At 54.1% G+C, this 27,577-nt stretch overlaps 1 protein-coding gene across 3 annotated transcripts; it reads right to left on the reverse strand.

Annotated features, from left to right (window-relative positions):
- Positions 1-743: 743 nt before the first annotated feature.
- USP2 (ubiquitin specific peptidase 2) lies at positions 744-27,524 on the reverse strand. 3 transcript variants are annotated; one of them, XM_025358106.1, is made up of 13 exons: positions 27,261-27,524; positions 18,268-19,094; positions 5,696-5,746; positions 5,061-5,184; positions 4,755-4,866; positions 4,548-4,658; positions 4,297-4,361; positions 3,675-3,778; positions 3,507-3,587; positions 3,269-3,347; positions 2,993-3,100; positions 2,697-2,817; positions 744-2,469 (listed from the first exon to the last, which is right to left on the reverse strand). In XM_025358106.1, the coding sequence occupies exons 2-13, from the start codon at positions 19,051-19,053 to the stop codon at positions 2,382-2,384; spliced, it is 1,830 nt and encodes a 609-aa protein (XP_025213891.1). In that variant the 5' UTR covers positions 19,054-19,094; positions 27,261-27,524; the 3' UTR covers positions 744-2,381. The 3 variants fall into 3 exon arrangements, with proteins under 3 accessions (XP_025213891.1, XP_025213893.1, XP_025213892.1); XM_025358108.1 differs by lacking the exon at positions 18,268-19,094; XM_025358107.1 differs by lacking the exons at positions 18,268-19,094; positions 27,261-27,524 and adding an exon at positions 9,372-9,791.
- Between the last annotated feature and the right edge of the window lie 53 nt (positions 27,525-27,577).

Raw genomic sequence — 27,577 nt, forward strand, 5'->3', positions numbered from 1 at the left:
CTCACTATGTTGCCCAGGCTGGTCTCAAACTCCTGGCCTTAAGCCATCCTCTCACTTCAACCTCTTGAATTACTGGTGTGAGCCACCATGCCCGGCCCCAAGAGTTTCAACAAAGAATTAAGAGAGTAGCCCATACCAACATTAAAAAGTAGACAGTTCATTAAAAAAAAATGGATATGTGAAAACCGTGTCACATAGGAGAATGTCCTGATTCTTAGGAGATGTATACTCAAGTATTTAGAAGTGGTGATATAACACCTCACCTGTAAATGTTTCGGCAGAGAGAATAAAGTACAGTTGACCTTTGAGCAATGTAGGCTTGAACTGTGCGGGTGGATTTTTTCAACCAAATAAGGATAGAAAATACTGCATTTGTGAGATGCAAAACCCACGTATATAGAAGGCTGATTTTCAAATATGCAGGTTCTGCTGGGGTGACCTCAGGACTTGAGTATGGTGCAGATTTTGGTATGTGTATCTTGGAACCAATCTCTCTGTGTATACTGGGGGATGGCTATATATTTAAACGTGTATGTAAACAAGTGGTGAATCCAGATGAAGAATATAGTGTCCAAAAGATGTATTGTTTCAGTTTTTAAAAAATTAAACTTAAATGTTCAAACTTTTTCCAGAAACTTGGAATTTACAAACTGGTTGAAGCAATTAAATAGATGGCCCCTAATACCCTAGGAGTCCTTCCTAGGTTCAAACACTCCCAAATCAAGATTCCAACATCTGCCAACTGATTTCTCAAAGCTATTATTTATTCTGTACAAGGTTCCACTGTACATTAGACATTCTTCTACTCTTGCTTACACAGTAAACAAGTGTACACTTGCCCTTGGGCTCAGGTTCACAGGTCTTCCCTGGAGAAGGGTGTCAGGCCAGTAAAACTCAGGGTGTCTTTCTCTGATGCCTCCTCCTGGGGGCCTGGAACGTGCCAGGCTCCGCGGGGCACAAGCCGGGCCCAGCTGTGTGGGTGAACAGCTTTACTCGCTAGGACAGCACAGAGTTTTGTCCAACTATGTAGGGCAAAATTGAGCCCACAGGTAAGAACCATACAACTGAGGCAAGATGGCCCCAAATACCCAGACTCCAGCTCCCAGGGCAGGACTGGAGACCAACGCCAAGAAGGGCTGAGGGGCGGCCTGGGCATCCCTGAGAAACTCGGTCCAAAGGGCCTATTGTCTAGGAGGCTCTGAGAAGGGGGCGGGGGCAGGAAGGCCGGGGGGAAAGGGGTGTTAAGAGAATAAATAAAAGGGGAGAGAAGCTCTAGGGACGAGGGGCTTGTGCTATCCTTCAAACAGCTGGGGAGCAGACCAGGGGTGGGTTAGAGGACGTGGGCGGGAAGAACTTGATGCACCGTTGGAAGGAATCTCCTACCTGCTTTCTTCTTCGCCTCACTGCAATGCACAACGAGCCAGGGCTAAGGGCAGGATCCCTTTCCCGGGCAGGTGTGAACATGGCACTGGGGAAAAGGGAAGAGGCTGAGGGATATTTCAGGGAGGGGCAGTTACCCCCTGGTCCCCAAATGCTATAAGGCACAATTCTTGGAGGCAACTAAATTCCATTCATAACATTAAAAAAAAAAAAAAAAAAAAAAAATCCCAAACCCCCCAAACAGAAACTTGTTTTAGATCCCAGGTCTACTGTGGCTGTGCTTGGGGCCTGGCCAACGCCCACCTAGCACCACGGCTAGCATTAGAAAAGTTGTACTTGGAAAAACAAAGGACCAGTGCAATGTCCCAGCTATGAAGAGGCCTGAAGGAGAGCACTCCAGTCTGAACACTTTAGTTATGGAAATTAAAAAAAAAAAGTTGGACTTTTTAAAAACCAAAACCAGCGTTTTCCAAAGATGTCCTTTCGTCTGTCCCCTGGAGTTAGCAGCGTGAAGAGGGCTCTTGGCTCATGGGTGTTTTCGGGCTCTGGACCGGCGAGCGGTGCGGGTGGTGATGGGCGCCTGCTCCTCCGCGGCGCGGGCGTCCAGGCGGCGATGCTCCCAGCAAGCTCCAGAGGGCGCTGTCCCCTCGGAGGCGCGGGCACTGCGGCGGGCAACGGCGCAGCGAGGGTCTGCTCCCCACAGACGCGGTTGTTTCTGACACATAGGAAGCCCACAAGTTTACAAATGCAAACGGAGACGCCGAGCGCACGGGGCGACGCTGGCTCCACGTCCAGGCGATCTTCCCTGCCAGGCCACAGCTCATGAACGCCCGGCTGCTTGCTCCAGACCCTGACCAGGCTGCGTCCACTCCTGCTCGGCAGCTTCAGGTTTGTTTTTCTCGTCAGGTTTGTGTGTTGTTGTTGTTGTTGCTTTTGTCTTTTTAAGAAACTTAGGGAGCGGGGCCACCACGGGGAAGGGAGAAGGGACGTGGCTCCTGGCGCTACATTCGGGAGGGCGGGCTGGCCAGTTCGTAGAAGAGCAGGTAGGCGTCGCTGGTGCGCACTTGGCTGGAGGACATGGGAGTGACGCTGCGGAGAGAGTGGGGAGTCAGCCCGGAGAGGGGGCAGGACCCGGAGACCACGCGCCGGCCTCTTCCGGTGCCCCCGAAGCCGGCCGGCCTTTCAGGGAGGCTCCCCACGGGCAGCGGCTTCGTGGCCCTGAACTTTCCCATCCATTCTAGGTGTAAGCCGTGGGGGGTTGGGGGCTGGTGGGGGTTGGGGAGGGTGGGTGGCTCCAGCCCTGCCCTGGCTCTCACCTGGAGTCGTTGAAAGTGTGCCACTCGCCTGTCCCTGGGCTGCGACAGTAGGCTGTATAGTGGCCACCCATGGTGGTTCCGGAGTGATTGGACACAGCATACAGGTTGTAAACAGCATGGTCTGAGGAGGAGGCAGCCGTCAAGCCCCCGAGGCCCCCCTGCCCCGACTTCCTCCCTCCAGCCTCTCCTTCCGCGTCTCTCAGCAGCTGGTGCTGGCAGCGCCCCTTCCTCCTACCCTCCCTCGGGCCTTGCACACCTGCGTCTTCATTCTGCCCTGTCTACTGGAAGATACTCACTGGTGTTTTCTGAGGCAAATTCTCTTAAGTCCAGGTCTCTTAGGGGGAAGTTCACAAACGTTGTGAGCTTGCTGGTTCGGATCCTGGATTCTGAGAACCGCTTCAGATCTGGCATTGACGTGAGTCAAGGACAGTCAAACCAATGCAGAAGGGCAGACAACAAAAGGAAAGCCTACACGGTCCGTTTCTTCCGACTCTGCTCCCCTCACCTGTTGGCCCCTTGTCATGAGTCCCCCTTGAAAGTCATGTCCCAGCCCTGATGGATCTTAAGGATACGGAGCACCAAGATCTTTGGGAACCTCTGGATGGAGAACTTCTTTATACACCGTTTTCTGCCTCGGCAGCGACAGCATGTCTGAGAGAGAAGACAAACAGAAAGAACTTGTGGGGGAAGTCAGTGGGGGAAGTCAGTGGGCCCCAGTCTAGTCACTCCTCAGCTGGATCTGCTGGTATCAGCCTCTTCCCAGTAGGTCCCATGGAAATTTGTTCTTGCTATTACTGAAGGGTGACTTACTGGCTTTTCATCTCCATCAAGCACATCCTCTTTGGTGAAGAGCCTCATGCAATCCATTAATGTCACCTCAGGATAACCTCGCTGGGAAGGGGAAAAAAGCAAAGGTCAGAGGTCAACATGAAAGGACGGGAGAGGGAGTTCAACAAGGTGGGCAACTGGGGTGCATACCTTAGCAATGGGCAGTGAGAGGTCCCAGAAGGGGTCGAAGACTGTAGAACAGTAACCACAATCTGTACACGTCAGGGAGCTCTTTAGCTGCCCAACAAAGAGATCTGGGGAAGAGAAGGCCATGAGATGCTGAAATACGGGAAATAGAGCATGGTCTTCTGCACAGCATCTTTTATTTTTTTTGAGATGGAGTTTCGCTCTGTCCCCCAGACTGGAGTGCAGTGGCGCAATCTCGGCTCACAATAACCTCTGCCTCCTGGGTTCAAGTGATTCTCCTGCCTTAGCCTCCCAAGTAGCTGGGATTACAGGTTCCCACCACGGCTCCTGGCTAATTTTTGTATTTTTAGTAGAGGTGGGGTTTCACCATGTTGGCCAGGCTGGTCTTGAACTCCTGACCTCAGGTGATCTACCCGCCTTGGCCTCCCAAAGTGCAGGGATTACAGGCATGAGCCACCACGCCTGGCCTGCACAGCATCTTCTTTCTTGCTGTTCCTGCTTTGGTTTGTTGGACACTGGGCAGAAACAGGCTTCCCTGGGAGAGTGATTCTTAGGGCTTTTTATGCTCCACTCAGGCAAGAGCAGGCAACAGTGAAAATAAGCATCTTCTCTTCCATGCGCTTACCCCCGATCCTACTGTCTTCCCGTTCTAGATATTTTCTCCACATCTGTCGGCCTTTCTCGTCATCACTGGGAACCGGAGAGAGAAGACAATTCGGTCAAAGCTCAAAACTTAAGTTTAAGGGTCTGTCAATCTAGATCCTTCATCTTCAAAAGTAAATCAGATTCTTCCCAAATCATTAACCCCAAAGTGGTGGGCAAAAATCTCGAGTTCACAAAAGTTTTGCTTCCCCACAGCATTCTCCTCTTACTTACGGAAGATGATCGAGGTTCTCAGGGTTGGACTTAGGCCTCAGTGTCACTCGGTTCACCTCATTATGGAGCCCATCCAGAAGAAAGCGAAGGAACTCCTGAGCGTCCTGCTGACTGAACCCAAAGGAAGGAGGGTGAGCAACACCTCTTATCCTAAGAACCTGCTCCTGCTGCCACCCACCCTGGAGGACATGTCTGCAAGGCCCTTACTTATAGCCGACAAAGCGCGGTGCGTATCTCTGGATCTGGGTCTTGAACTCAGATGGGCTCACCACATCATTGGGGGATGAAGTCCATATGGTCTGAATTAGTTTTGCAAACTCTATTGGAAGGAGAGAGCGTATAGGACAGCTGAGATATTTTCTATAAGAAACTCTGAAACTAGAATCCCAACAAAAAGCAAGCAGAGAAAGAAAGACAGGATAGGAGTGTCTAAGACACAACTCCTAGAACAGCCCCAGTGGAATGGAGGACCATCCAGGGGTAGGCAGGGGCACGTGACAGAGGGCCCCTCACCTTCCATGAGGGCTGTGTGTGCATTGCTGCTGTGGTGCAGGTCCCGCATGTAGAGCCTCTGGAGGCAGTAATCTCTCAACTCTCGGGTGTTGCTCAGGCACTGCAGAATTGAGTTCATGAAGCACTGCAAGAGATGACCAGGCAATCAGTGGGGAGATGAGAGTCCCACCTTCACCTCTGTTACTTACTACCAGAGGCTCTCTGGTTTATCTACCTAGAAATGAATCCTTTCATAGCCTCAAGTTCCTTTTTTCATAGGTGAAAGGGATGAAGTGAGGCAAATCCCCACTCCAGGCATAGGTAACGTAATTGGTTATTTACTATAGGGGTGCACAAAAGGGCATGGACGTGACGGACAGAAGTGTGTGGGAAGTGATGGGCGTCCTTGAGGGGAAGGATCCAGGAGAAGAGCAGGCTGACGGGTAAAAGGGCAACTCCCTTTTAGCAGTGCTTCCTGCTGGGGATGGGTAAAGCACAGCCCAGCAATTCTGTGAAACACCAGCCGGCAAGGGCAAGTGCCAACTGGCTAAATGGGTAGGGAGTCAGCCACAACCAGGAGGGAACTCTGGTTATATGGCTCCAGTCAGGATAGTAGGGGGTGGGCCTGGGGAAGAAGCAGGCCAGGAGGAACTCACCGTGTTCCCAAGGTTTCGAAGACCAGCCAGACCCTGGGCACTCTTAGAATTCTGCAAGCAAAGAACACATGGCGATAAGGTGGAAGCAAAGATGATAGGCCTGTGCTAGGCTCTCCTGTTCAATTTTCTAACCAGCTGGGGTCACACGCAGCAGGCCACACATAATATTCTTTCTTCAACTTTACCCGTCTATATACTTTGTAGGAAAGAGGATTGAGGAATGCCTGTTATTTTCTTTCTTTCTTTTTTTTGAGACAGAATCTCACTCCGTCACCCAGGCTGGAGTGCAGTGGTATGATCTCAGCTCACTGCAACCTCTACCTTGTGGATTCAAGCGATTTTCCTGCCTCAGCCTCCTGAGTAGCTGGGACTACAGGTGTGTGCCATGACGCCCAGCTAATTTTTTGTATTTTTAGTAGAGATGGGGTTTCGCAATATTGGCCAGGCTGATCTTGAACTCCTGACCTCAGGTGATCCAACCGCCTTGGCTTCCCAAAGTGCTGGGATTACAGGCGTGAGCCACTGTGCCTGGCCTAAATGCCTGTTATTTTCAACACCCAAAAAAATATTCTTCAGGGCTTTGCTTTATTGAGTATGTATTGACTATGTATCTCCCTGTCCCCCATATTTATGTTATTCTCCATTCTCTGCTATAGTGGAGACTGGGAATTCACATATTTGGTACATATTGACTCCTTACTATAAGAAATTTCGAGTCCCAAATCCAGGTGCTATCTCAAATGACCTATATTTGTACTCCTAGAAGTCCAATATATAAAGTAGCTCTCATAATAGACACTTTGAGGAGGTTTTGAAAAGTTAAATAACAAAACACCTTGAGTTTCGATCTTCAGTTGGGAAAAACTCAAGCAAGCCTGCCATTCTGAATTGCCAGAGACAGGTGAAATTCCTTCCAGCTGAGATCAGCTCCTAAGGGCTAATTAAAGGCTGGGAGAATCCTCCCTGCCTGGCTCAGGTTTCAACATCCTGACTGGCCACCGGCTGGGAATCCTGGAGATGGCAGATTGGGCCCGCAGAGGCAAGGGCCTGGCTGAAAGTGCCACTCTTGCTGTTGGCCCTATAGCGGAGGCGGGTGAGGGGGCTGGAGAGAGAACAGGTGCTGGATCGAGGACTCTGAGCTTATTTGTCAAGGTCTCTTGGCTAATCCTGGGCATATCTCCAAGGAGTCAGAAAACCTTCAGGCTCAAAGGGTTAAAGAAACAGTTTGCAGATGAGTCTGCCACCCCCTCTCTCAGGGAGGGGACTGGGAGCAGGCAACTCTGGAGCAACACTGGGGCATGCGTGGGGCCAGCTCAGCCCTGATCAGAACAGGAGCCTGAAATAACTCAGCTAAAATTACTCATGCCGTGTGCTGACAGCCTATGAGGCTGTCAGCAGCTCAAAGCCCATGAGGTTGTCAGCTGGGGGGGGGGGGGGGGGGGGGGGGGGGGGGGGGGGGGGGGGGGGGGGGAGGAGCAGGCTGAAGGAGGGCTTTTCTCAAGAACTGCCTTACCGATCCCACAAGTAAGAGGATCCCTTCCTGGCCAGCTGTCAGGGCTAGCCCTAACAGGTAGGGAAAAAAAATATACCCAGAAAAGAGACCCAGTTTAAACCTGCAGCTAGAGAGAAAAGCCAATTGGCAGCAGGTGGGATATAAGCATCCTTGGAGAACTTGGCTAGGGCTGGCAGTATATGGCCCCAAACAACATCTGAATCTTATTGACAGTAACAAGAGGGCCGCAACAGAGATAATTCCCTGGGACAAAGACCTTCTCAGCATTTTCCAGAATAGGTGAAATGCTGCAAAAGTCTCCATGTTGCCCACTCGGAACTAAATGTTAAAGCTTGCCCCCAACAGAATACCCACCCTTACGTCTATTTTTGGCAGTGCTTTATTAGTTCTTAGCCCCCGTGCCTCAGATGACATCTGTCTAAACAGGCTGCAGGGGAAAGCATTCTACCACTGGTGACCATGTCAATGTTCACCAAAGCAGGCCCTCAGCTGAGACAACAGTCACTCAGCGCTAATGGGGGTGGGGAAATGGGAAAACGGAGTCATCTGTCTACAGAAGCACTCCTGTGGTGTTTTAAGATGTTGACACTTAATTCTCACCCAACAGTGAGGGGCAAGAAGGACACCTTGTCACCCACAATTACTATTCTTGACGATCTAACCCCTCTGTTGGCCTGGGGAGTGGGGAGATGGGAGAAGCTCCTTTAAGGCATCGTTAGGACCCTTAGTTGTTATGTTTTAGGGTGGGAGTTGATGCCTTTGTCTAAAATTTCCTGAGCTGAAAACCACATGCCAATTTCTAGGTGCTCTGTGTAGAAGGTGGGTGGATAACAGGAGTGGGGGCGACAGAGGATGGGGGAGCGGGGCTGCTCTATGCCCAGCCAGATATTCTTCTGCCAAGAATAGGAAATCAGGAGCTCCAGGGAAAGTCAGCACTTTTCATTTCAGAGGGGAACAGAATGTCCCCAGAGTGACCTTTCTTACAGGACAAACAATCCTACCTCAGGGTCGACAGAGAGAAAAGGGGCTAGAACTTCAGAAGGTGGGAGACCCTGCACAGCCAGCCTCTTTTGGCGAAGGCCAGAGAAGGAAATGACCCCAGGTGTGTTATACTGGGACACATGTGCAAAGAGTTGAGAAAGTTTGGACCCAGTCTTCCTTCCACTGAGCCATCAGCAAACCTAGTTTTGACTCAGTAGCAAGCACTGTTGCAGGGAGCAGATGGCACCTCCACCGTCAGCAAATAGCATTCACCTTCTAGAGGAGGAGCGGGGGCTCAGGAGAGCCCTGCCTGGGTGAATGCGGAGGTAGCATCTGGGCACCCTTCGGTAGGAGAGGCCGAGGTTTGTGTCTTCACACTCGAGACCCCAGTCAAGGGCTTTCCCGCCTACCTCACCTGTGTGGTGAGGGTCGCCTCAAGTCCTGGCTGCAGCTAGGAAGCCTGGTGTGGCCCTGGCACGGGGCAGGGCACGCACTGCCAGCATGGGAGCTGGTGCCTGTTACATAAGACCTGTCAAGCTCGGGCCCCTTATCCCTTCCCCAGGCCGCAGCGCCCAGCCTCGGCCCTGGCATTCCCCTGGGGGCTGCTTCCTCGGAGGGACCCGCTGCCCGCTGCAGAAATGGAGAGGACGGAAAGAAGGGGAAGTTACCCTCTGTCACCTGTCTGCACCTCCTCTGCCCTTCACAGGGTCAAAGGACCCCCGTCACCAACCCTTGGGAAAGAGTCCTTGGTGGACAGTGAGGGGGAGGCGGCCCCTTTCTGCCCAGCCTTCCTGGCCGGGGTTTGGCCTCGGAGGAATACCCCCGCAGGGTCCAGCGTGCTGCCCTAGCACACCGACCGAGACCCAGTCAAGGTTATGCTTTCCTGCACCTGTCCTGATAGGTGCCAGGAATTGAGAGGCCAAGAGCCACCACCTGGTGCCGGGGTCACCGAGAGGGAGGGGGAAAGGGGGGCTCGTCGGACATCTACCAGGGGAGGGGACCGCGAGTAAGCGTGCGATCACCTGGGGAGGGGGCATTCCTTGCCAGGAGACCCTGGGAAAGGAGGGGTGGGGGCTGGGAAGAATCCGTCCCTTTACCTAGGGGCGCGTGACGGGCAGGGGCCAGGGAGAAGGCGGGACCCCAGGCTCTCGGCGCGGGGGTCCCGGAAAAGGGCCCGCGTACCTTGGCTTTGTTGAGCAGGAGCCCCACGAAGGTGGAGAGCAGCAGGGACGGGGAGAGAGGGGAGCGCGGCCGCAGCTCCTTGGCGAGGGCGGGAAAGGGGGCGGCGGGGGGCTCCTCGGGCAGGGTCACGGTGTACGAGGTGCGCATGCTGGGGGGCGGGCGGCGGGCTTTGGCCCTCGCTTAACGTTGGCAGCGGGGGCGCGGGGGGAGTCCCCGCGCGGTGCCACAGTCCGGACGCCGAAGCCGGCGGGACCGCCACAGGACACTGTCCGCGGCGCCCGAAGGTAACCGTTACCGCGGGGCCCGAACGCGCGCTCTTCCGCCTCAACCTCCCCGGCGTGCGCCGCCAACCGCCCGGGTCCCTGCTCTCGCGCTCCGGCCGACTGGCTGCCGAGCCGGCGCCTCGGGCTCCGCGACGTCAGCGCTGGGGCGGGGCTAGGCCCGCAGCCCCGCCCCACCCCGCCTCCGCCCCGCCCCCGGCGCCAGCACGCGGACCCGAACGAGGCAGCAAGGTCGGTCCTCCCCCGCCGGGCCTTCCCCGCGCTCCGCGACCCCCCTAGCCCGCTGACCCCCGGCGAGGCAGGCCCGCGGGGGAGGCAGGACCGGAGCCCGGAGGCCCTGGCCGGCCTCGGGGTTGAGGCTCAGCTCAGGATAAGTGATCTTTGGGGCCCGTAGAGGACGTCTCCCCAAGACCCAGTGTCAACCGGGTGAACTTCCCCCAAGGCAGCATTACACTTCCTAACTCTTGGGGGGCTGCAAACCATTTGGAGAACGTGATGAAAGCTCTTCTCTCTTCAGGGCGAAATACGCATATGCACAAACTTTTGTCTAGCGTTCTGGGGGTGCTCAGGCCCTGGTGAAGCCCCAAATTCATGCAGTCAGTGGAGGTCAGTGGGCCCAGGTTAAGAAGATAGACCTTCACGGCCTAGGGGCTGAGCTGCCCTCCTCGTAACAGTCCTGTCTGGCCTCTTTCAAGAGAGGCAGTGCCCATATTTTATAAGGCCCAATAGGTCACCTTCTCACTTGGCTTCTTTTCTGGTCTCTTCTAACCAATTACCCAGCTCCAGCTCTACCCACTCTCAAATTTGACTTGTTTTGGGGAGCTGGGAAGAAAGTAATAAATAGTGGGGAAATAGGCGCTCAGCTGGCACGGGGGCGAGAGTTCTACTCTGACCCTAAGCACAGCGATGCTTGAAGATCAGGGGTCTTTAGGCTTCATTTCTGATGCTCCACCCCTCCACCTAACAGGGAAGCTCACGAATCTGCCTAGAGAAAGTGTCTTGTTTGGAGCTTGCTGGCTATTTTTAGCCAGTATTTTTAGCATTTAAAAATACTCCAAGAGGCAGCAGTGTATGCTGTTACTCATCTGTGGGCTCCTTCTGTTCCTTCTGGTGTGCTCATCCCCACATGTACACGCACACATGACCACAGCTACATGGGGACTGTGTCCAGGACACATGTATGGCGGTACCCTAGGCCACCCACAAAGCAGCAATTTCATGCCAATGAGAGAGGAGTGGGGACAGTTGCCCCCTCCCCTGTGTGCCAGCAGTGTGGTGGGAGGAGGGGGCAGGGGACAGGAACCACAGGCAGTCTGCTTGTGATCAGTGAGAGTGGGCATGTGAGGACGGGTGATCTCTACAGTCACTGTCCTCACCCAGACTCTGACTGAACCTGGACCCTGGACAAACTGCAGCAGCCTTTCTCCAAGCCTCCTTTCCAGCCAGACGCTTTCAAGCCAGCCCTACACCATCTGAAGCAATGTTTGCATCTGATCATCTGATCACAACTAGAGCACCTGCCCTTGCATCCAGTCCCTAAGCCTCAGGTAGCCTTTCTCCAAGGCTGTCTGTCCACAGGCCCACCACCCTCAGTCTTCTCTGACCACTGCTGTCGACCAGCCTGTGCTTATCCTCTGCTGAAAAACCAAAACTGCCACTCATTAAGTACTTATTAGATCACAGGAACTGAGTTAAGGGTTTTATATATATTATCCCAGTTAATTTCTATAATAACATCATGCTGTAGTAACTACTACCTCTATTTTATTTATTTTTTATTTTATTTTTTGAGACAGAGTCTCGCTCTGTCACCCAGGCTGGAGTGCAGAGGCACGATCTTGGCTCACTGTAACCTCCGCCTCCCGGGTTCAAACAATTCTCCTGCCTCAGCTTCCGGAGCAGCTGGGATTACAGGTGTGCACCACCATGCCTGGCTAATTTTTGTATTTTTAGTAGAGATGGGGTTTCACCATGTTGGCCAGGCTGGTCGTGAACTCCTGACCTCAAGTGATCCGCCCACCTCAGCCTCCCAGAGTGCTGGGATTACAGGCGTGAGTCACCACGGCCCGGCCTATTACCTCTGTTTTATAGGTGAAGGACCTTAAGCCTAGAGAGGTCAAATGAATTTCCAGGACTGCAAAGTTAATAAATGACAATGTGGGGCTTTGTCTTACAGCAAAACCCACGCTTTTAACAGGAAATTCTGAGATGTACTTCTTTGTCTCTGCCAATTACCTACTTGTAAATTCTGCCTAAAATTTGCATCTTCCAAAAGACTTCCCTAATTAACTCCACCCAGCTCTAAACTCTCCATTACTGCATATCTTCAGTCTATGCGCATTCGGTTTGCATGGTGTTAATTTATCTTAATATGTTTATCTTTGTTTTATAAGTGTTTCAAAGAGTCCTGTACATGGTCTTAGATTGCGTGTGGCTTGTCATGGTTGTGCCAGCACACCGAAACCTCCTCAAGGGCAGGGTTGTGGGTTCGGTTCTCTTAGTGGGTTCTTAAAAAACGGTGTTGATCTTGTCTCTAAAGAGGGCCAGACCAGGCTCTGCTGGGAATCCTGGGAGTCCCACTAAGCCTCAGAGGGTGGGGTGCGAGTCTGGTTTTGCATGTTGAACACAGGTGCTGCTGGGCTTGGGGGGACCTGCCCAAGAGGTGCTCACCCACTATAGCATTTGGCCTGTTTCCCCATGACTTAGACACAGTGATGTAAGCACTCCCACCCAGGACATCTGGGTGTTCTGCTAGCTTGCTCTCCCTCTTCCCTGGGATTTAGGAGGTTAGAGGGGTTGCTAGGAGCAGGGAGGGCCAGAGGCGAAAGCTTTAGTGTGGGAGCACTTTGAGAAGTCTGGGGTGGGAGGAAAGAATCCACACAGGGTCCAGTCTAGTCAAGCAGGTCTGACTGCTGCAGGACACGGCCACAAAGGACCTTGGCTCATCTCTCAGCCAGCCAGGTCTCTGTGAGACCCTTTCTCTTCACTGCCATTCTTGGAGTGGGATGGATACAAAGGATAGAGGCTTCTGGCATCTGAATCCGGCTCTGGCTCAGTGACTCTCTGTGCTTCAAATACACTAAGCTAATCTGAGCTGGGCTCATTCCTGCATCCGGACTGCTGTTCCTCAGAACCTGGGCTTGGCCTGCTTCCCCTGTAGGATAAGTAATTGTTTTCACCTTAAGTCCTTCCTGGCATGAGATGGAGTGATATAAATGAAAGTCAGGGCTAGCTCTATGAGGGCTGGGACTGAGAGTATCCTGCTTCTCTCAGATCTGCGTGGGCAGCTTGGGCCAGGGTTTGGGGACACTGCTGGGGCTAAGGCAGATGTCTCAAAGCCTGGCTCCCAGCATGTGCCTGCGATTACCACAGCAAATGGACAGACCGGTGGCCTGATTGATTGATGGATGAAAAGGTAGGGGCTCTGAGTCCTTGTTAAGGGTTGGGCTTTTGCCCCACAGTGCACCTTGGGGAGAGAGGGTCAGCCTATCCTCCCCACTCTGTGTAGGAAGGTCTGCTTCCCTGCATGACATGGACCCCAAGAGGCCAAAAGCTCTGCACTCCTTTGAGGCCAGGCAGTCTGGCCTGAACCAGCTGGATTCCAGAGGCCCACACACCTCCTTCTTCTGCATATATCTCTGTCTGGGGTGCTAGTTTTATGTATATATTGAGGTGAGAAGGTACAAGGGGCCACGTGTGCAGCTTTGGGCTCTGAACATGACGTTCATTTCTGCAGCCGGTGGTCAGTGGAGCGGCTCCCCCAGGGGCAAGGAACATTTTGCCAGGCTTGGATTAACTTCTGCATTGCTGAGCCCCACCCCAGCACCACATTAACTCATGAAGACATCCTGGAGTGGGGGTGGAGGAGGAGGTGGGAGGATGGTGCTGGGCACCAATTGAGAAATTGAGCCTGGATAAGGCAGCACCAAGGCTAACAGCCAGGATACAGCCCACAGCCGGTCTGCAAGGGATGGCGACATCAGTGTCTTGCTGATTCTAGTCACAAACCACAGACCCACTGCCCTTTCCTTCACAGCAGCTAGTATAGCTCCTGGTCAAGGGGTCCCTCTGGCTTAAGGTCCTTTAGTGACCTTCTCATGCTGCCAACACAGATTCATGACTTCAGGAAGTTCAACCTCCTCAGGGTGGCTGAGTGAACCTGGGGTGGGAGTAGGTGAGGACAGACCCCAGGATCTCAGGCCGCCAAGCTGGACAAACAAGGCAGCAGGGATGCAGGCCAGTATGGCTGCGTGAACGGAGCGAGAACACGAGGAACGAGAGGCGAGTTGTACTTCTCACCTAGGAGCTCCAGGACAGCCCCTGCTATCCGCAACTTGTTCTCTTTGGAGTAACCTCCGCTCACTGCAGGGCAGCATTCAAGTCCAAAGTCCCACCCGAGGGAAAAATCACATGACCTCAGCTTATATAATCTCTCTGTCACTGAACAGCTGGAACCCAAGGCTTCTGAAGATGAGTCAGCAGCCCCAGTGGCAAATAGGACCCAGGTATTCAGTTTCCCAGACCTTTTGCTCCTAGAAACAGGTCCTGGAGCAGAGGGTAAGGGTGTCGAAGAGACTGGGTGGGTGAGAATAGGCTGGGCCAGACTCTGAGCCTCAGCCCTGGCTCTGCGTCCGAGTTGCAGGTGCCCAGCTTGCTGACTGTGCTCTGGAGGGCCCTGGGCCAACCAACCCCTGGCTCTTCTTGGGGAGAGGAGAGGGTAGCCTGGGCAGGGCGGGGCAAGGGCTGGGCAGAGGCCAGCGGGCAGAATGCCAGGACTAGGGAGGAGCAGCTGGAGGGGTGGAGCAGAGGGGGATTAGGAAGGATTGTAGGGGTTAAAGCGCAGCCCTGGCAGGGCTCAGTGGGAACAGCTTGTCCTTCCATAGGCCCCGGGAACAGGAGAGGTGGGGCGGAGTGGGGAGATGACAGGGTTGGGACTGGGGCTCCTGGCTCTCTGCAGGGCTGAACCACCTGGACTGACTTGGAGTCCCCACTGGGGGTAGTGAATGCTTTTTTTCCACCATCACTTTTCCTCCTCTCTGCATTTTAAGCAGAAGGTGGAGTCTCAGGAGAGGCCCTCGTTATACAAGTGCTGAGCTGCACCCCCTGGCCTGGCATTTTCTTGGTGCTTACACAAGCATGGGGAGGGGATAATTCTGAATTTATGTGGTGCCCCCTCCCCCCCACCCCCGCCAGCTCTGTACTCATGCTCAGCTGAGTCTGTGATATTCAAAGGTTCGTTTTGAATGCTACTGTTAATGAGGGAAAGAAGTCTGGCTAGAACCGTTCTCCCTGGTCACAGCCTGCTGTTGACCTCCCTTAATGAATGCCAGCTGTCGCTCCGGTCAGCTACCCTGAGAACCCCCTGGGACACAGGATGTACTTTTTTTACCTCTGTTTCTCCCACGGGGTTGGTACGGGGGGGACTTCCTACTCTAGTCAGCTGCCAAATGCCCCCTTTCTATGATCTCTTTTCCCCCCTTAAGTTTAAATGACCTCTTCCGCAGCATTTTATTGATTTCACATTCCTCCACCTTCATTATTTGCTTTGAGCCTCACGGCATGCTTGTGAGGTGGGCAGGGCAGGCGTGATTGTTCCCTTTTATAGTCTGGGAAATACAGCCCAGCCGATAGGTGTCCAAGGTTAGAGCAGCCAACTGTTCCTTCCACTGGTCACGAGCAGCCTGTCCCAGCCTCAGATGACCTCTCCCTTTCCCTCCACCTGTGACACTCAAGAACACCCAGGGCTGCCTTCCCATTGTACCTATTTAATAACTTATTTCTCGGCCAGGTGTGGCCTGTAATCACACCTGTAATCTCAGCGCTTTGGGAGGCCAAGGCGGGTGGATCACCTGAGGTCAGAAGTTCAAGACCAGCCTGGCCAACATGGTGAAACCCCGTCTCACTAAAAACACAAAATTAGCCTGGTGTGGTGGTACATGCCGCTAGTCCTAGCTACTTGGGAGGCTGAGACAGGAGAATCACTTGAACCCGGGAGGTGGAAGTTGCAGTGAGCCGAGATCACACCACTGCAGTCCAGCCTGGGTGTGACAGAGCGAGACTCCATCTCCAAAAAAACAAAACAAACTTATTTCCCTAAGTGAATTGTGAAGGCACTGAGGGCAGGGACTGTTGCTCACACACATCTCTTGCCTCCCAAAGCACCGGAAGGGTACAAGGAGGACTAACATTTATAAGGCAACGTGCCAGGCCCTTTCACATACATTATATTTTCATTCCTCAAGTAATCTATGAAGTGGGAACTATGATCACTCATTTTATAGAGGAGGACACAGTTTCAGAAGCTAAGGGGCCTATCTGAGGTCACACTGCTAGTCAACTGAGCACCACAAATGAGTGCCTCAGAAGGCAAGATCCCCAGATGGAGATCTAGAAAGAAACTGGACCCAGTTTTAGAAAGAAGTGGTCCAGGCCCCATGAGCAGGGTTGTTCTCACCTCAGCAAGATGCACTCTGCTCCACGAAATGAGGATAAGAGGGGTGGAGAGAGCAGGGTGAGGTTAAATAAAGGTCTTGTACCATTGACCCTGGAGTGGCCTCTGCTGGTTGGCAGTATCTTCTGGGGCATGAGCTCAGAATGAAACACTAGTTCAACTGCAGGGCATTCCCGGCTAAAGCGCCTTATGAGTTGCTTCTGGATGAGGGTGGCTGAGTTTGTCCCAGGGCAATCTGCCACTTCTTTGAGATCCTCTCTCAAAATTCCCTTCACCTTGGCCCTGGAGCCGTGGGGAGGAGCCAGGGTTGTCCCTTCTGGAGAGGTGGAGGGCAGCAGACTCCCAGGAGGGTTGGGCCATGCCTGTGCCGGGAGGAGGCAGATTCCCAGTGGAATCTGACCCCCAGTAAAGGCGAATACTGACTGCTTTCATGGTTGGGGCTGAGGATGGGTCTGTAGTTTAGTCTGTGGTGAGGTTTTCCATTTCAGCAGGCCTAGAGATCACCCAAAGAGCTTGTGGAAAGAGCGGCTTCCCAGGCCCCATCCCGAGAGAGTTTGTGTCAGTGGGTTTGGGTGAATCGTTAAGCCCTGCAGTGACTCTGACACAGGCAGTCTGCAGACCCCACTTTAAGGAGCACTGCTGACCATGCAACAACCCTTCTCTTCTGAGCAAGGGGAGGGAGCCCTGCAGAGGCTTCTAGGACCCAAACCCCTCTGAGGAGAGCCATATTCTAATTGCCCTGGGGATGAACAGCACCAGCCGAGTCCAAGTGAATCCTGCTCCACCACAAGCCCAGCATGTGGCCCCCTGAGAGCTGATACTTCCCCCCAGGCCAGCTCTGTTGTGACACATGTCTCTTCTCCACTCCTTTCTACAGTGGATCCAGCCCAGCCTTGTCAGGTTCTGAAAGTTCTGGGAGGCACCAGCATTTCTATCTCCTGTGCCACTTCACAGATGGCACAGCAAAGCCAAGACTCCCTAAGTAATATTATCAAAGTTGCCCTCTCAAGATGTTTACTTATGCAAGCTTCAAGGTCCTGCCCCTAGTCCTGAACCCCTGCTGCATTTTTCTGGATCAGCCCTCCAAGCAGCATTTCTTGCTGTGGCAGGCTGTTGTTTTCAAAATGTACTTGTCCTAGCAGTAGGGAGGGGTATGTAAGGTAATGGAGGAGACACAGCACCCAGCCCGCCTTTCTGTCCATATGCTTGCCTGTCCATCTGTCTACCTGCCACTACCCATGTATCCACCCACCCACCTATCCCACCACCCACCCATCCATCCATCCATCCATTCATCCATGCAATCAGCAGGTCAGCTCCTGTTGTGGGAGGCACGTGGCAGGGGATCTAGAGATAGGATTTCTTTTTCCTCCTCTGAGAGCTTGCCACCTAATGGGCACACTAATAACTACAGAAAGGCAGATGTCGTCAGTGCCCCAAGAGAGGCGCGTTCAGAGATTAGTTGTGAGCAAGGCCATGCCAGCCCTTGGTCAGTCTCCAGCAGAGCCTCTTCTCTCATTCCAGCTGAGGCAGGGCTGGAATAGAGGTATTGGATTGTCTCAAGCCCTAGATAAAGATTTCTCCACTACTTTCTCCAAAGCCAGATGATAAGCCTTGCTGTCTGATACCCTAGTCCTGAGCATGCCAGTGTCACTCAGAGGAGAGTCCCTCTTCCCCTGATGTCTTATGTCCAAATATAAAGCCAGGCCTCGGGGCTAGGGAATAAAACCTGCACAAGAGGGGAGATGTAACCGCAGCAAGGACGCCCTCCTGCTACTGGGTGCACTGGTGGTCTGGGGCCCCTGCATCAGCCCAGGTCGGGGCAGGGCCTGCAGGAGGCACTGGCATCTCAGATGGAAAAGGAGAAGGTGAGAAGAGTGGTTCACTGGGGGCAGCGGAGCATTCCTGAGAACACTACTGGACTATCCTCGAGTGCACAGGCCCTGAGTGGGCTTTCTAGGCAGAGCGGGAAAGCCCCTCCCCTCGGCACGGAGCCCCAGGGGCACCAGACGTGCTGGGATGACCTCTCTTGTTTGTCTCCACCAGGAGCAGCCACCGGCTGCCGTCAATCATCAGTCAGGTTGGGAGTCAAGCCCTCAGCCTGGCTGTTCTCCAAAAGTGGCTGCCTCCCCAGCCCATCCCCAGTCCCCAAGGGTAAACTCACCATGCTGTCTCTCCAGCTCTCTCTCCCCGGGGAGCTAGAGCGGCTGGGCCCAGGGGCCTGACCCTTTCCCTTCTCCCACAGCGTGTAGCGGCCAATGGGTCGGAAGGTTGGGCTGAGGATTTCAGGGACTCGTGAAGGAGGGGTCTGGGAGGGCACCTGAGATGCACTGCCCTTGCGACCATAGTTCTCCAGGTAGTCCACCAGGTACTCAGGGCGGCTGGCTGCCTGGTAGAGCCCCTGCAGGGTGCAGAGCTCCTTGCGCGTCCGGGCCAGCATGGGGCTGCGACCCAGGTTCCCGGGGTCTATCCGGTAGTTATCTGAGGTCTGGAGGCTGGAGAAATCCCGGGCCAGGTCTGATTGGCTGTCCGACTTCTGGGTTAGGGTCACCCCCTGGTCATAGGCATTCATGGGCAGGTAGCTGAGGCAGTTGTTGCTCACTCCATAAGGGAATCCACTGCCCCCACTGAGGCCACTGCCTGAAGGCCGCTCAGTACCCCGGGTCTGGCTCTCTGCCCGCTTACCTCCCCCAGTGATGTCGGGTCTCAGCAGGGGGCGGCCCCGGTCATAGTCCAGGATGGAGGAGGGGCCATAGGTACGGGGACGGGTGAGGAAGCTGCTGGCGGGGACCGGCTTGAAACCAAATTTCTCTTTCTCCAGTAAGGAGGCAGCCAGGTTGGCCCCGTAGGAGGAGGGGGTATAGGCACCATAGCCCGACTTGGAATAGTGGGCATCTGTGTAGCGGGCTGATTCTGTGTAGCGCTTCAGGGTGGAGGAGAGCTGGGACATCCTTCAGGGTCGCACTCAGTGGGAACTGGGAGCCTCATGGGCTGAAAAACAAGGAGAGTAGTTGTCAGAGGGCCCTGCCAGGTGTCGGGCTCCCACAGACCCGCTCCCCATCCCTAGCTGGGCCAGAACCTAAGAGCTCCCAGTCCATTTCCACAAGAGACAGGCTGGCTGCTGAGAAACACACATGCACACAGGTGTGCACACGGGCTTGCTTGCACCTGTGTGTTCACGCCTCAGTGAGAGTGCAAGGGATGAGGTGGCTTTTATATGCCACACAGGGAATCAGCGCATCCTGGCCATTCAAAGACTCAAACACGCAAGCAGGGGCTACCCGACCTCCACAGCCCACCAAGCCGTGCAGTCTTCCAGCTCAAATCCCATTGCCTCAGCAACTGCAGAAACTCTTGAGCTGGGGGGATGCCACAGACCGCTGGGTTGAGAATGCTGGATATTTCAGGAGTTAAGACCATTTCTGTCCCTTCTGACTTATGTGATGAGCAGGTGTCTTTTTGGAAACCTAGACTGTGCTGGAATGACCTGAAGATCATTTGGTCAGATCCCCTGTGAGGCCAAGGAGGCTCAGGAGAGGAAGTAATGGGGTGTGGGTGGGCAGGGGAGGCCGTGAGTGAGTATGCAACAGCGAGGGGCCAGAACGTGGTCTTCAGACCTTTTCCCCAGACACCAGCACCTGCTGCTGGTCCCACAGTGAGGGACACTCGTGAAGTAGAACCCACTCATGTCACTGAGCTAAGCTTCTGTTCTAAGTGGAGTTAGGGCCCTGGGCCTCCCAAGAGTTCCTCTACCAACACAGGGTTCCTCTACAGACATGGATCCGGATCCCAAATTGGTCCTGGTGATGTTTGTGCAAAGAGGGCCCCCTACAGTCCCAAATCTTGCACTGCACGTGGCATTCCCAGTCCTTCCCTGTTCCAGTCCAGCAGCTGGGGAGGGTCTAGTGAAGGAACTGCTGAATGTGGAGCTTTGAAAGCCCCAGAGGATCATGAATTTTAATCTATCTGTTGTACAGATGGGAAAAGTGGTGCTTATTTCTCCCCAGCCACACACCAGCAGAGCCAGGACTGGAATCCAGGTCTTTGAAATCCTGGCCAGTGTTCTTTCCACTTAACCTTGAGTTACCACCCCCTCATCAGATTTAGGGTCAGTTGGGGACCCCCAGAGGCCTTCCATTGCCGTAAACATGCAGCCTGTATCCAATAGAGCTGGAGTGGCAGAGGAGCAAGTAGGGTCAGAAGCCTGTCCTCGAGGGCATCAGGGGCTCTTGGGGGGCTCTCTAGGGGGACGGAAGCAGAGCCATCCAGGACTCTCAGAGTGGTGGGACTTGCCCTGTGATAGACTAGCTGGGTGATTTTGCACTAATCATGTAACCTCTCTGAGCCCCAACTTCCTCATCTGTAAATGAGTAAAACCACCATCCTCATAATTCCTACCTCACAGGGCTGTTGTGAGGAATAAATGAGATAACAACACGTGAAGGGCTCCACAATGACAGTGGTTACCATCTCCTCCCCGAGCTACTGCGAGGCAGCCTGGCTCTGCCCTCTGTAGGTCTATGATAATATCAGGGCTGGCTGTCTCCCAGCCTGGCCAGCCTCTAGCCTCAGCTTGGGACACCAGGCCTCCCCATGCAGCCCCCAGCGAGAGAAGCAGGCAGTGGGCAGACATCTGGCCACTCAGCAGACACTGGCTGGGCAACCCAGCCCATCAGGGCAGAGAGAAGATGGTGCCAAACCCCAAATGCAAGGGCTTGGCAGAAAGCTCTAGAATCCCAGTCCACACAAGGCTTTGGGGTAGGTACAGGGGTGAGAGATGAGCAGGTAGCTTCTATATAGGACCCAGAACAGCATTCCTTGACCCTGCCTGAGAACTCCAGCAGTTTTCAGTCCAGGCTGACATCAGAAAGGCCTGGTCCATCTTATTGTCCTTTTGCCACCTGGCCCAGGGGGCCCCGGCCCTCCATGTATACTTCTTTGCCCACTGTGCCCAGCACAACTTTCACCCCTTTCTAGGGAAAGGTAACTGGGGGATGACATCACACAGGGTTAGAGGGAAACCGTAGCGGGAGAGACAGACAGAGGCACAGGGTGGGGGTGGGAGGCCCAGTCCTGCTCTATTTCGCTTTGGAGAACTCTATCAATAATGCAAAGTCAAAGAGATTCCAGGTCTCAGGAGCTGGGCTCTGGGACACCAGGCAGCCAATCAGATACAACCCCCACAACAAGGGTATGAGCTCATGGCTCCTCCCCACAGCTCTCCCTCCCCCTCCTCCACACTAAGGCTCTCAGGGAATTGGTATTCTACGGGCAGCGCCCCAAGCCCGTGACATCCCTTGGCCCTGCTGATGACGCAGAAGTGCTGGGGCCAAACAAGGTCCAGAGGACAGCGACAGACAGCTCTGAAAGGCTTTAGAGCTGGAGTTGGGGCCACACCTCTGGCCCACAGATTCCCAGGAAGGCTCCCAAATCCCCACTCTCCTTTCCATCTGGCAGGTGATTGCCAGACCCCTCCCCCTCCTCCCAGCAGCCCTAAGAGTCATGCCATCACTAATACTCCCTGGAAGCTGCTTCTCGGCTCTGACATCTAGCTACAGTTCCCATGTCTGGGGAGAGGGTTCCTATTGGGGTGGGGGCCTTCCACATGTCTCTCCCCTCCCACAACCCCCAGTTTCACTCTCAAAGGTCCTAGCACCTTCCAGGTGAAGGCACAGCCTGGGTTGGTGCCCCTTGGCATTACCTGCACAGCTGTCCCTGGAGGCCACAGAACGCACTATGGGCAGGAGAGCGGGCTGGGGCCCTGGCCGGAGTCTCGCCGCGCAAGACAGGGACAGGACGGGCACTCACATGGCTGCGAGTCTCCCTGTTGCCACAGGAACAGCCTGAACTGAATGGCCCTTTCATGGGACAGTGGGATGCAAGCCGATTGGCTGGGATCCCCCATACCCCTCCCTGCCCAGTGCGGGGCCCCTGCTGCCCAGCTTCTTTCACTGTTTACCCAGAGCTGGCAAGTACAGGCACGCAGCTCCAGGCAGCGCCTCCCCAGGTGTCTGCCACGTTGGACAACGGGGGCAGTCCCCTGCCCAGCTCCTCTTCCTGGCCATCTTCACTGAGGTGTCTGGACCCTTCCTTCTCTGTCAGAGATTCCTGTCATTTTGCACAGTTTCCCTCTCCTGGGAGGTGCAGCAGCACTCCTCTGCACAGAGGCCTGGGCTTCCTGTCAGGACATGTGAGCCAAGCAGCTGTCACCCCAGCCGGCTGGTGCTGGTCACCTCTGAACCAGGCCCCAGGCATGCTGAGTACTTCACATGCAGCTTCTGAGTCCATCATCTCTGCAGCCTCACATCAGCTCTCCGGCCCTCGCCGTGTAATGCATTCTTCTAGGTGTGCTTCATACACAGAGCACCCCAAAAAGTCTTAGTGCGGGTTTAAGCTGGAGTTCTTTCAGACATAAATGTCTCCAACTTACACACCTCTTTAGACAGATTAAATTATTCAAATTAAAATTTTAAAAAACATTCACAATTAGAAAATAAATATATAAGACATTTAAATATGGAAACTTTCAAATGAAGTTTTTAGCATTTGTATTTCTGAAGTTATTAAAGCTTAAAACTGCACTAAGGCTTGGGACACAGTGTATTAACTTACTGAACCCTCCCGACTCCTTTAAGCGGTAGGTGCTGTTATAATATCCATTTGCAGATGAGGAAATTGGTGATGCTGGGAGTGATTTGGATTTCCCAAAGTCACACTGGGAGCAGTGGCAGAGCTGGGCTGGACCTGTGCTCTATGCTCTGTCCGCTATAGCTGGCCTGAAGCCCAGACCCCTGCTTCACTCTTCCCTGGCTCTCCATGGGATGGGTCGGGACTGGGACCTGTAGGTGGGGTTTGAGGGAAGGACCGCCACAGGATCCAGGTGTCCGCCCTCCGGCATCTCTACACTTCCAAGACAAGGCAAAGAAATGGGCCTCCAGGCAGTACTGGATCCTTAAATTCTCTTTTCCAACCACCTCTGCACAAGTACTCTCCTGGCGTCCCCTCCCCACGGGAGAGCCCTGGTCTCCTTCCCTCTCCTCTAGGTACAACATGGGGTGTACAGACTCTGGCAGGAGCAGCCCTCTGCATTTTCCACTGCAGGCGAATGAAAGCGAAGCCAGGTGCAACTCGAGCCCTAGAACAATACTGATCGGCCGCGAGATGGTCCAGGAAGCCTCCATTTCACCCACTGTGCCAAGCCCCTGTGTATTCCCTGGCAGCAGCATCTACCCCAGCTCAGAGCCTTGGGTCCCTGGCCTGGTTATGAGCAAGTCCCTAGCCTCCTACCCTGGCTGCAGCTTGGCCCACTCCTCAAGGTACCCGTGCTGGGTGAGTCAGGGGTTAAAATGAACCCCGTCCCCCTGGGGCAGCCAACCCCTTTGCTTCAGCCACTGTCACTTCCTGTTGCTCATGTGAAGGGCTCCCTAACCTGCCGAGCCAGGGGAGGGACTTGCTCCCCAGGAATTCCAGGCACTCCTGGCCCTGGGGGCAGGGGATGGGTGATGCCCCACATCACCCATCCTCTGCCCCCAGGCTTCTCTCTGCCTTCATGGCTTCTCTCTGCCCAGATCTGCTTGGCTTTCTGAGGGTGAAAGCCTGCTTTGCTACTGGGGCCTGGATAGAGAACCTCTAGCTGAGTTTCAGAAGCATGCCTAAACAGGGTTAAGTCTTCCCTCCTACTCAGGTGCCCAGAAAAGGTGAGTGGGGAGTCCCAGCCAGTCCCGCCAGGTGGCTGGGAGTCTCCACAGTGGTGACCTCAGAGCCTCCTGAAGCCACTTGCTAACAGCATCAGAATGTGCTGACCTTGAAGGACAAGGCGGGTGAGAGGGGCCCTGTCTCCTTCCATCTGCACTCTGACCCGCCCTCCCAGCTGCTCCGGTCACCTGCTGCACTATCTGGGCACAAGTGTCTGGTCCTAGAGGATGGGATGAGGGAATCCTGGCAGGTGTAGAGGACGTGGGTAGAGTAGGGGATTGTGGGGGCAGGGGCATATTTATGCTCAAACAGTCCTTGAACTCAGCCTACTCCTCTCAGGCCCCAGGGCCTCGGCTGGCCCCCTCCTCTCCAGCCTGTCACTAGGCTCTGTCTATCAGGGGCTAGCACCCACTGATCCACCAGCTTAATCCTCTTGCCTGCCCTGGCAAGGGGTCATCCAAGGGAATTTGGGTCCATTTCTCTTTCTCCTGCTCCCAGTAGTTACCCAAGAGCTGGGGGAGGGGAGGAGGTAAGATAAAGAGATTGGAGATTAAGGCAAGAATCCTGACTGGTGGAGAAGAAGTGGGTGGGCCCAGGGCAGTTTCTATAGGGTGCTCCTTGATTTGGGGTTGTGAGTGGGGTGGGCATCTCTATGCTTCCAAGACAAGGCAAAGAAATGGGCCTCCAGGCAGTATTGGGATCCTTACATTCTCTTTTCCAACCACCTCTGCCCAGGTACTCTCCTGGTGTCCCTTCCCCAGGGGAGAACTCTGGTCTCCTTCCCTCTCCTCTAGGGCCTTATCTTTCCTCTGTTCTCAGCCTCTGGAGGAGCCTTTGGTCTTGCCCCTGACACCCACCAGGCCCAGTGGAGTGGCCTCTTACATGCTATCCTAGATACACTGATGTCTTTCCTCTAGGTAGAGTCCCAGAGAAGCTCAGATACCAAAGGGGCAGCTACTGACCTGTGTCCAGGGGCACTGGATGGGAGCTGGGGGCTTCTTCTTCCACAGCAGGGCAGGGAATGCAGTGGAAAGTCCAGAAGCTGGAGCCTGACTCCGGGCTGGGTAATCCGGAGCTCAGGTTACTGACTCCGATATATATAGTATCTTATCTGACCTCGCACACTCGCAGAGATGGTGAGAGCAACTCACTTGCATTCCAAGCCCCGGGAGAATTAAAGGGGCAGTGGCGTACCCACCCTTGAGGGGCTGCCCCTTCAGGCCAGTGCCAGCCAAGGAGGTCTGTAAGGACTCTTGGAAGGGGGGCATTTTGAAGGGGAACAATGGAGAGATTCAAGAGGAAAGAGGACATAAAAGAGCACGGAGGGGTGGGGGTGGAACTTGAGACAAAAAGACGGAGAAAGTGGATTTTCCAGAGCAGTCAGTCACAGGATTAGAGCACAGGAAGAAGCCATACTGTTAGCCCCACTCTTAATTTTGAGATAGAGTAGACCTAAAGAAAGAAAGCAGCTTGCTCAAGGGCATATACAGATAGCCAGAAGCAGAAAGGGGACTAGTACTCAGGTTTCAGTCCAACATTCTTTTCTAATGGACTTCTCGGCCTGGGCTTGGAGGCTAGTTCTTTCCCTTATTGGCTCCAAAATAGTGGATAAGTCACTTAAGTTCTCTGAATCTTAGCTATTTAATCTACAAAACAGGAATAATAATAATAATGGTCTATCTCAGTTGTGAGGATTAAATAAATTAATATTTGTAAATTTCCTGGCCCATAGTTAAGAGTTCAATAAACATGATGATTATATTGAATACTTCCACTTATTATAATTAGTGGTATTATTAGTAATGGCACCTTACCAGGAGAACTTTCCTAGGGAGAAAAGGAAGGTTACTCCTGGGGAAGGGTTCTTTTCTGTCTTTCTTTCTTTTCTTTTCTTTTCTTTCTTTCTTTTTTTTTTTGAGACAGAGTCTCCCTCTGTCGCCCAGGCTGCAGTGTAGTGGCATGATCTCGCTTCACTGCAAGCTCTGCTTCCTGGGTTCACGCCATTCTCCTGCCTCAGCCTCCCGAGTAGCTGGGACTACAAGCGCCTGCTACCATGCCCGGCTAATTTTTTTGTATTTTTAGTAGAGACGGGGTTTCACCGTGTTAGCCAGGATGGTCTCGATCTCCTGACCGCGTGATCCACCCGCCTCGGCCTCCCAAAGTACTGGGATTACAGGCATGAGCCACTGCTCCTGACCGGACGTGTGCCTTTCTAATGCCAGAGAACAGTCCCACGGTTTTTTGAACTGACCATGTCCCATAACCGAGAAGGGCAAACAAGGCTTGCCATCTTCCTAGATGTCCAGTCCACCAAGCAGAGAAAGGCCAAGCCCATTTGGGCTCCTTCCCCCTTTGCCTAGAAAAATACGGCAAGCACAGCTTCCCCCAGACCACCAGGAGAATGCTTGGCCCCTCTGGGGTGGTTCCACTCTACCTGTGGGAGGGCTCAGGATTCCAGGGCCACAGAGCTGGGCTGGGCAGGGTCACAAGAGGAAGGAACAGGGTTCTTAGCCTCTCTGGCCTTGGTGCACTTGTCTGCTCCCAGGACGTTTTCTCGATGGCTCTCCCCCAGGACTGGGAGTACCCAGCTTGGTGCCTCCACCCTGTCTTAGCACAGGCTACTGACTCAGCCCAGGTCCTGATGATGCACTTCAGAGGACGCCCTCATTCCAGTCCTCATTCTGACTCTAGTCTGACTTGCATCTACAGCATCAAAGGAAGGGGCCTGCCTCGACCTTAGTCCAGTCAGTTCTCCTTTCCTCTGCTTTACCGGGGTCCATCTGGGGGATGTTCTCATGCCCATTCCAGGGGAGGTGAGCAGCCCCTACCACTACCTCCAGCTCAGTCCCATTCTAAAGGCAGCCAGGTCAGGAGGTAGGATGTTCACTCTTCAGGGAAGGGCTGGAATGGGTTGGCTAGGGCTTCCTTGACTGTTGAGAAGTTGCTCTCTTCGGAACACCGCGTGCATGCTTCTGGTTTGGGATTGGTGAGAATTTCAAAGCTGCCTTTTTCTGGTTAGGGATTGGTGGAAAATCTCCCCTTCCGCTTAATTGTTGCACACCCCATGCCCCCAACCCCCTTTAGCAAACTGACCAGATACAACCCGGGGAGCTTTAAGAGCAGCGAGTGAGCTGCACGCACACATGGGGAGGGGTGTCAGTGTCACTCTCGGGCCACATACCACCGATATACCAGGGCACAGCGAGGAGGACCCGCCGAAACAGCATTTCCTTAGAATACACTGATCAACACACAGATGGCTTTTCCTGGCACCCTGGGCTGTCAGCGGCAGCCCTCACACAACTGGCAGACACAGCTGGAGCGTCCCTGCACAGCCGGCTCTCTCCCTATATTTCTAGTGTTCACTCTGCCCAGGCTGTCGTGAACACCTTACTTTCTGAGCCCCAAACCGGCACTGATCCCCGAATCCCCCCTCCCCGATTCCCGACAGGTGGCATGTACCTGCCTCTTCTTGGAGGATGGACGAGTCGAACCCGGCACAAGCATGGAGCTGCGGGTGAGTCCCGGCTGGCGCTGGCGCTGGCGCTGGCGCGGCGCAGTCCGCAGCTGACGCAGAGAGCTCCCCGGCCTCGGCTCCTGCCTGCCTCTCTCCCACCTCCGCCGGGGTCCCAGAAGGGACCTCCCCGGGAAATCGGCGCCACCCAGCGGGCAGCCGCCTCATCGCGCCTGGGCCGGCAGAGCCACACCCCCGCGTCTCGCGTCACTGAGTCGCGTCACGGCTATTGGCTTGTTCCTATTGTGGCGTCATTAGAGCCCGG

The sequence above is a fragment of the Theropithecus gelada genome, chromosome 14 (genome assembly GCF_003255815.1).
Source record: "Theropithecus gelada isolate Dixy chromosome 14, Tgel_1.0, whole genome shotgun sequence".
Taxonomy (NCBI): Eukaryota; Metazoa; Chordata; class Mammalia; order Primates; family Cercopithecidae; genus Theropithecus; species Theropithecus gelada.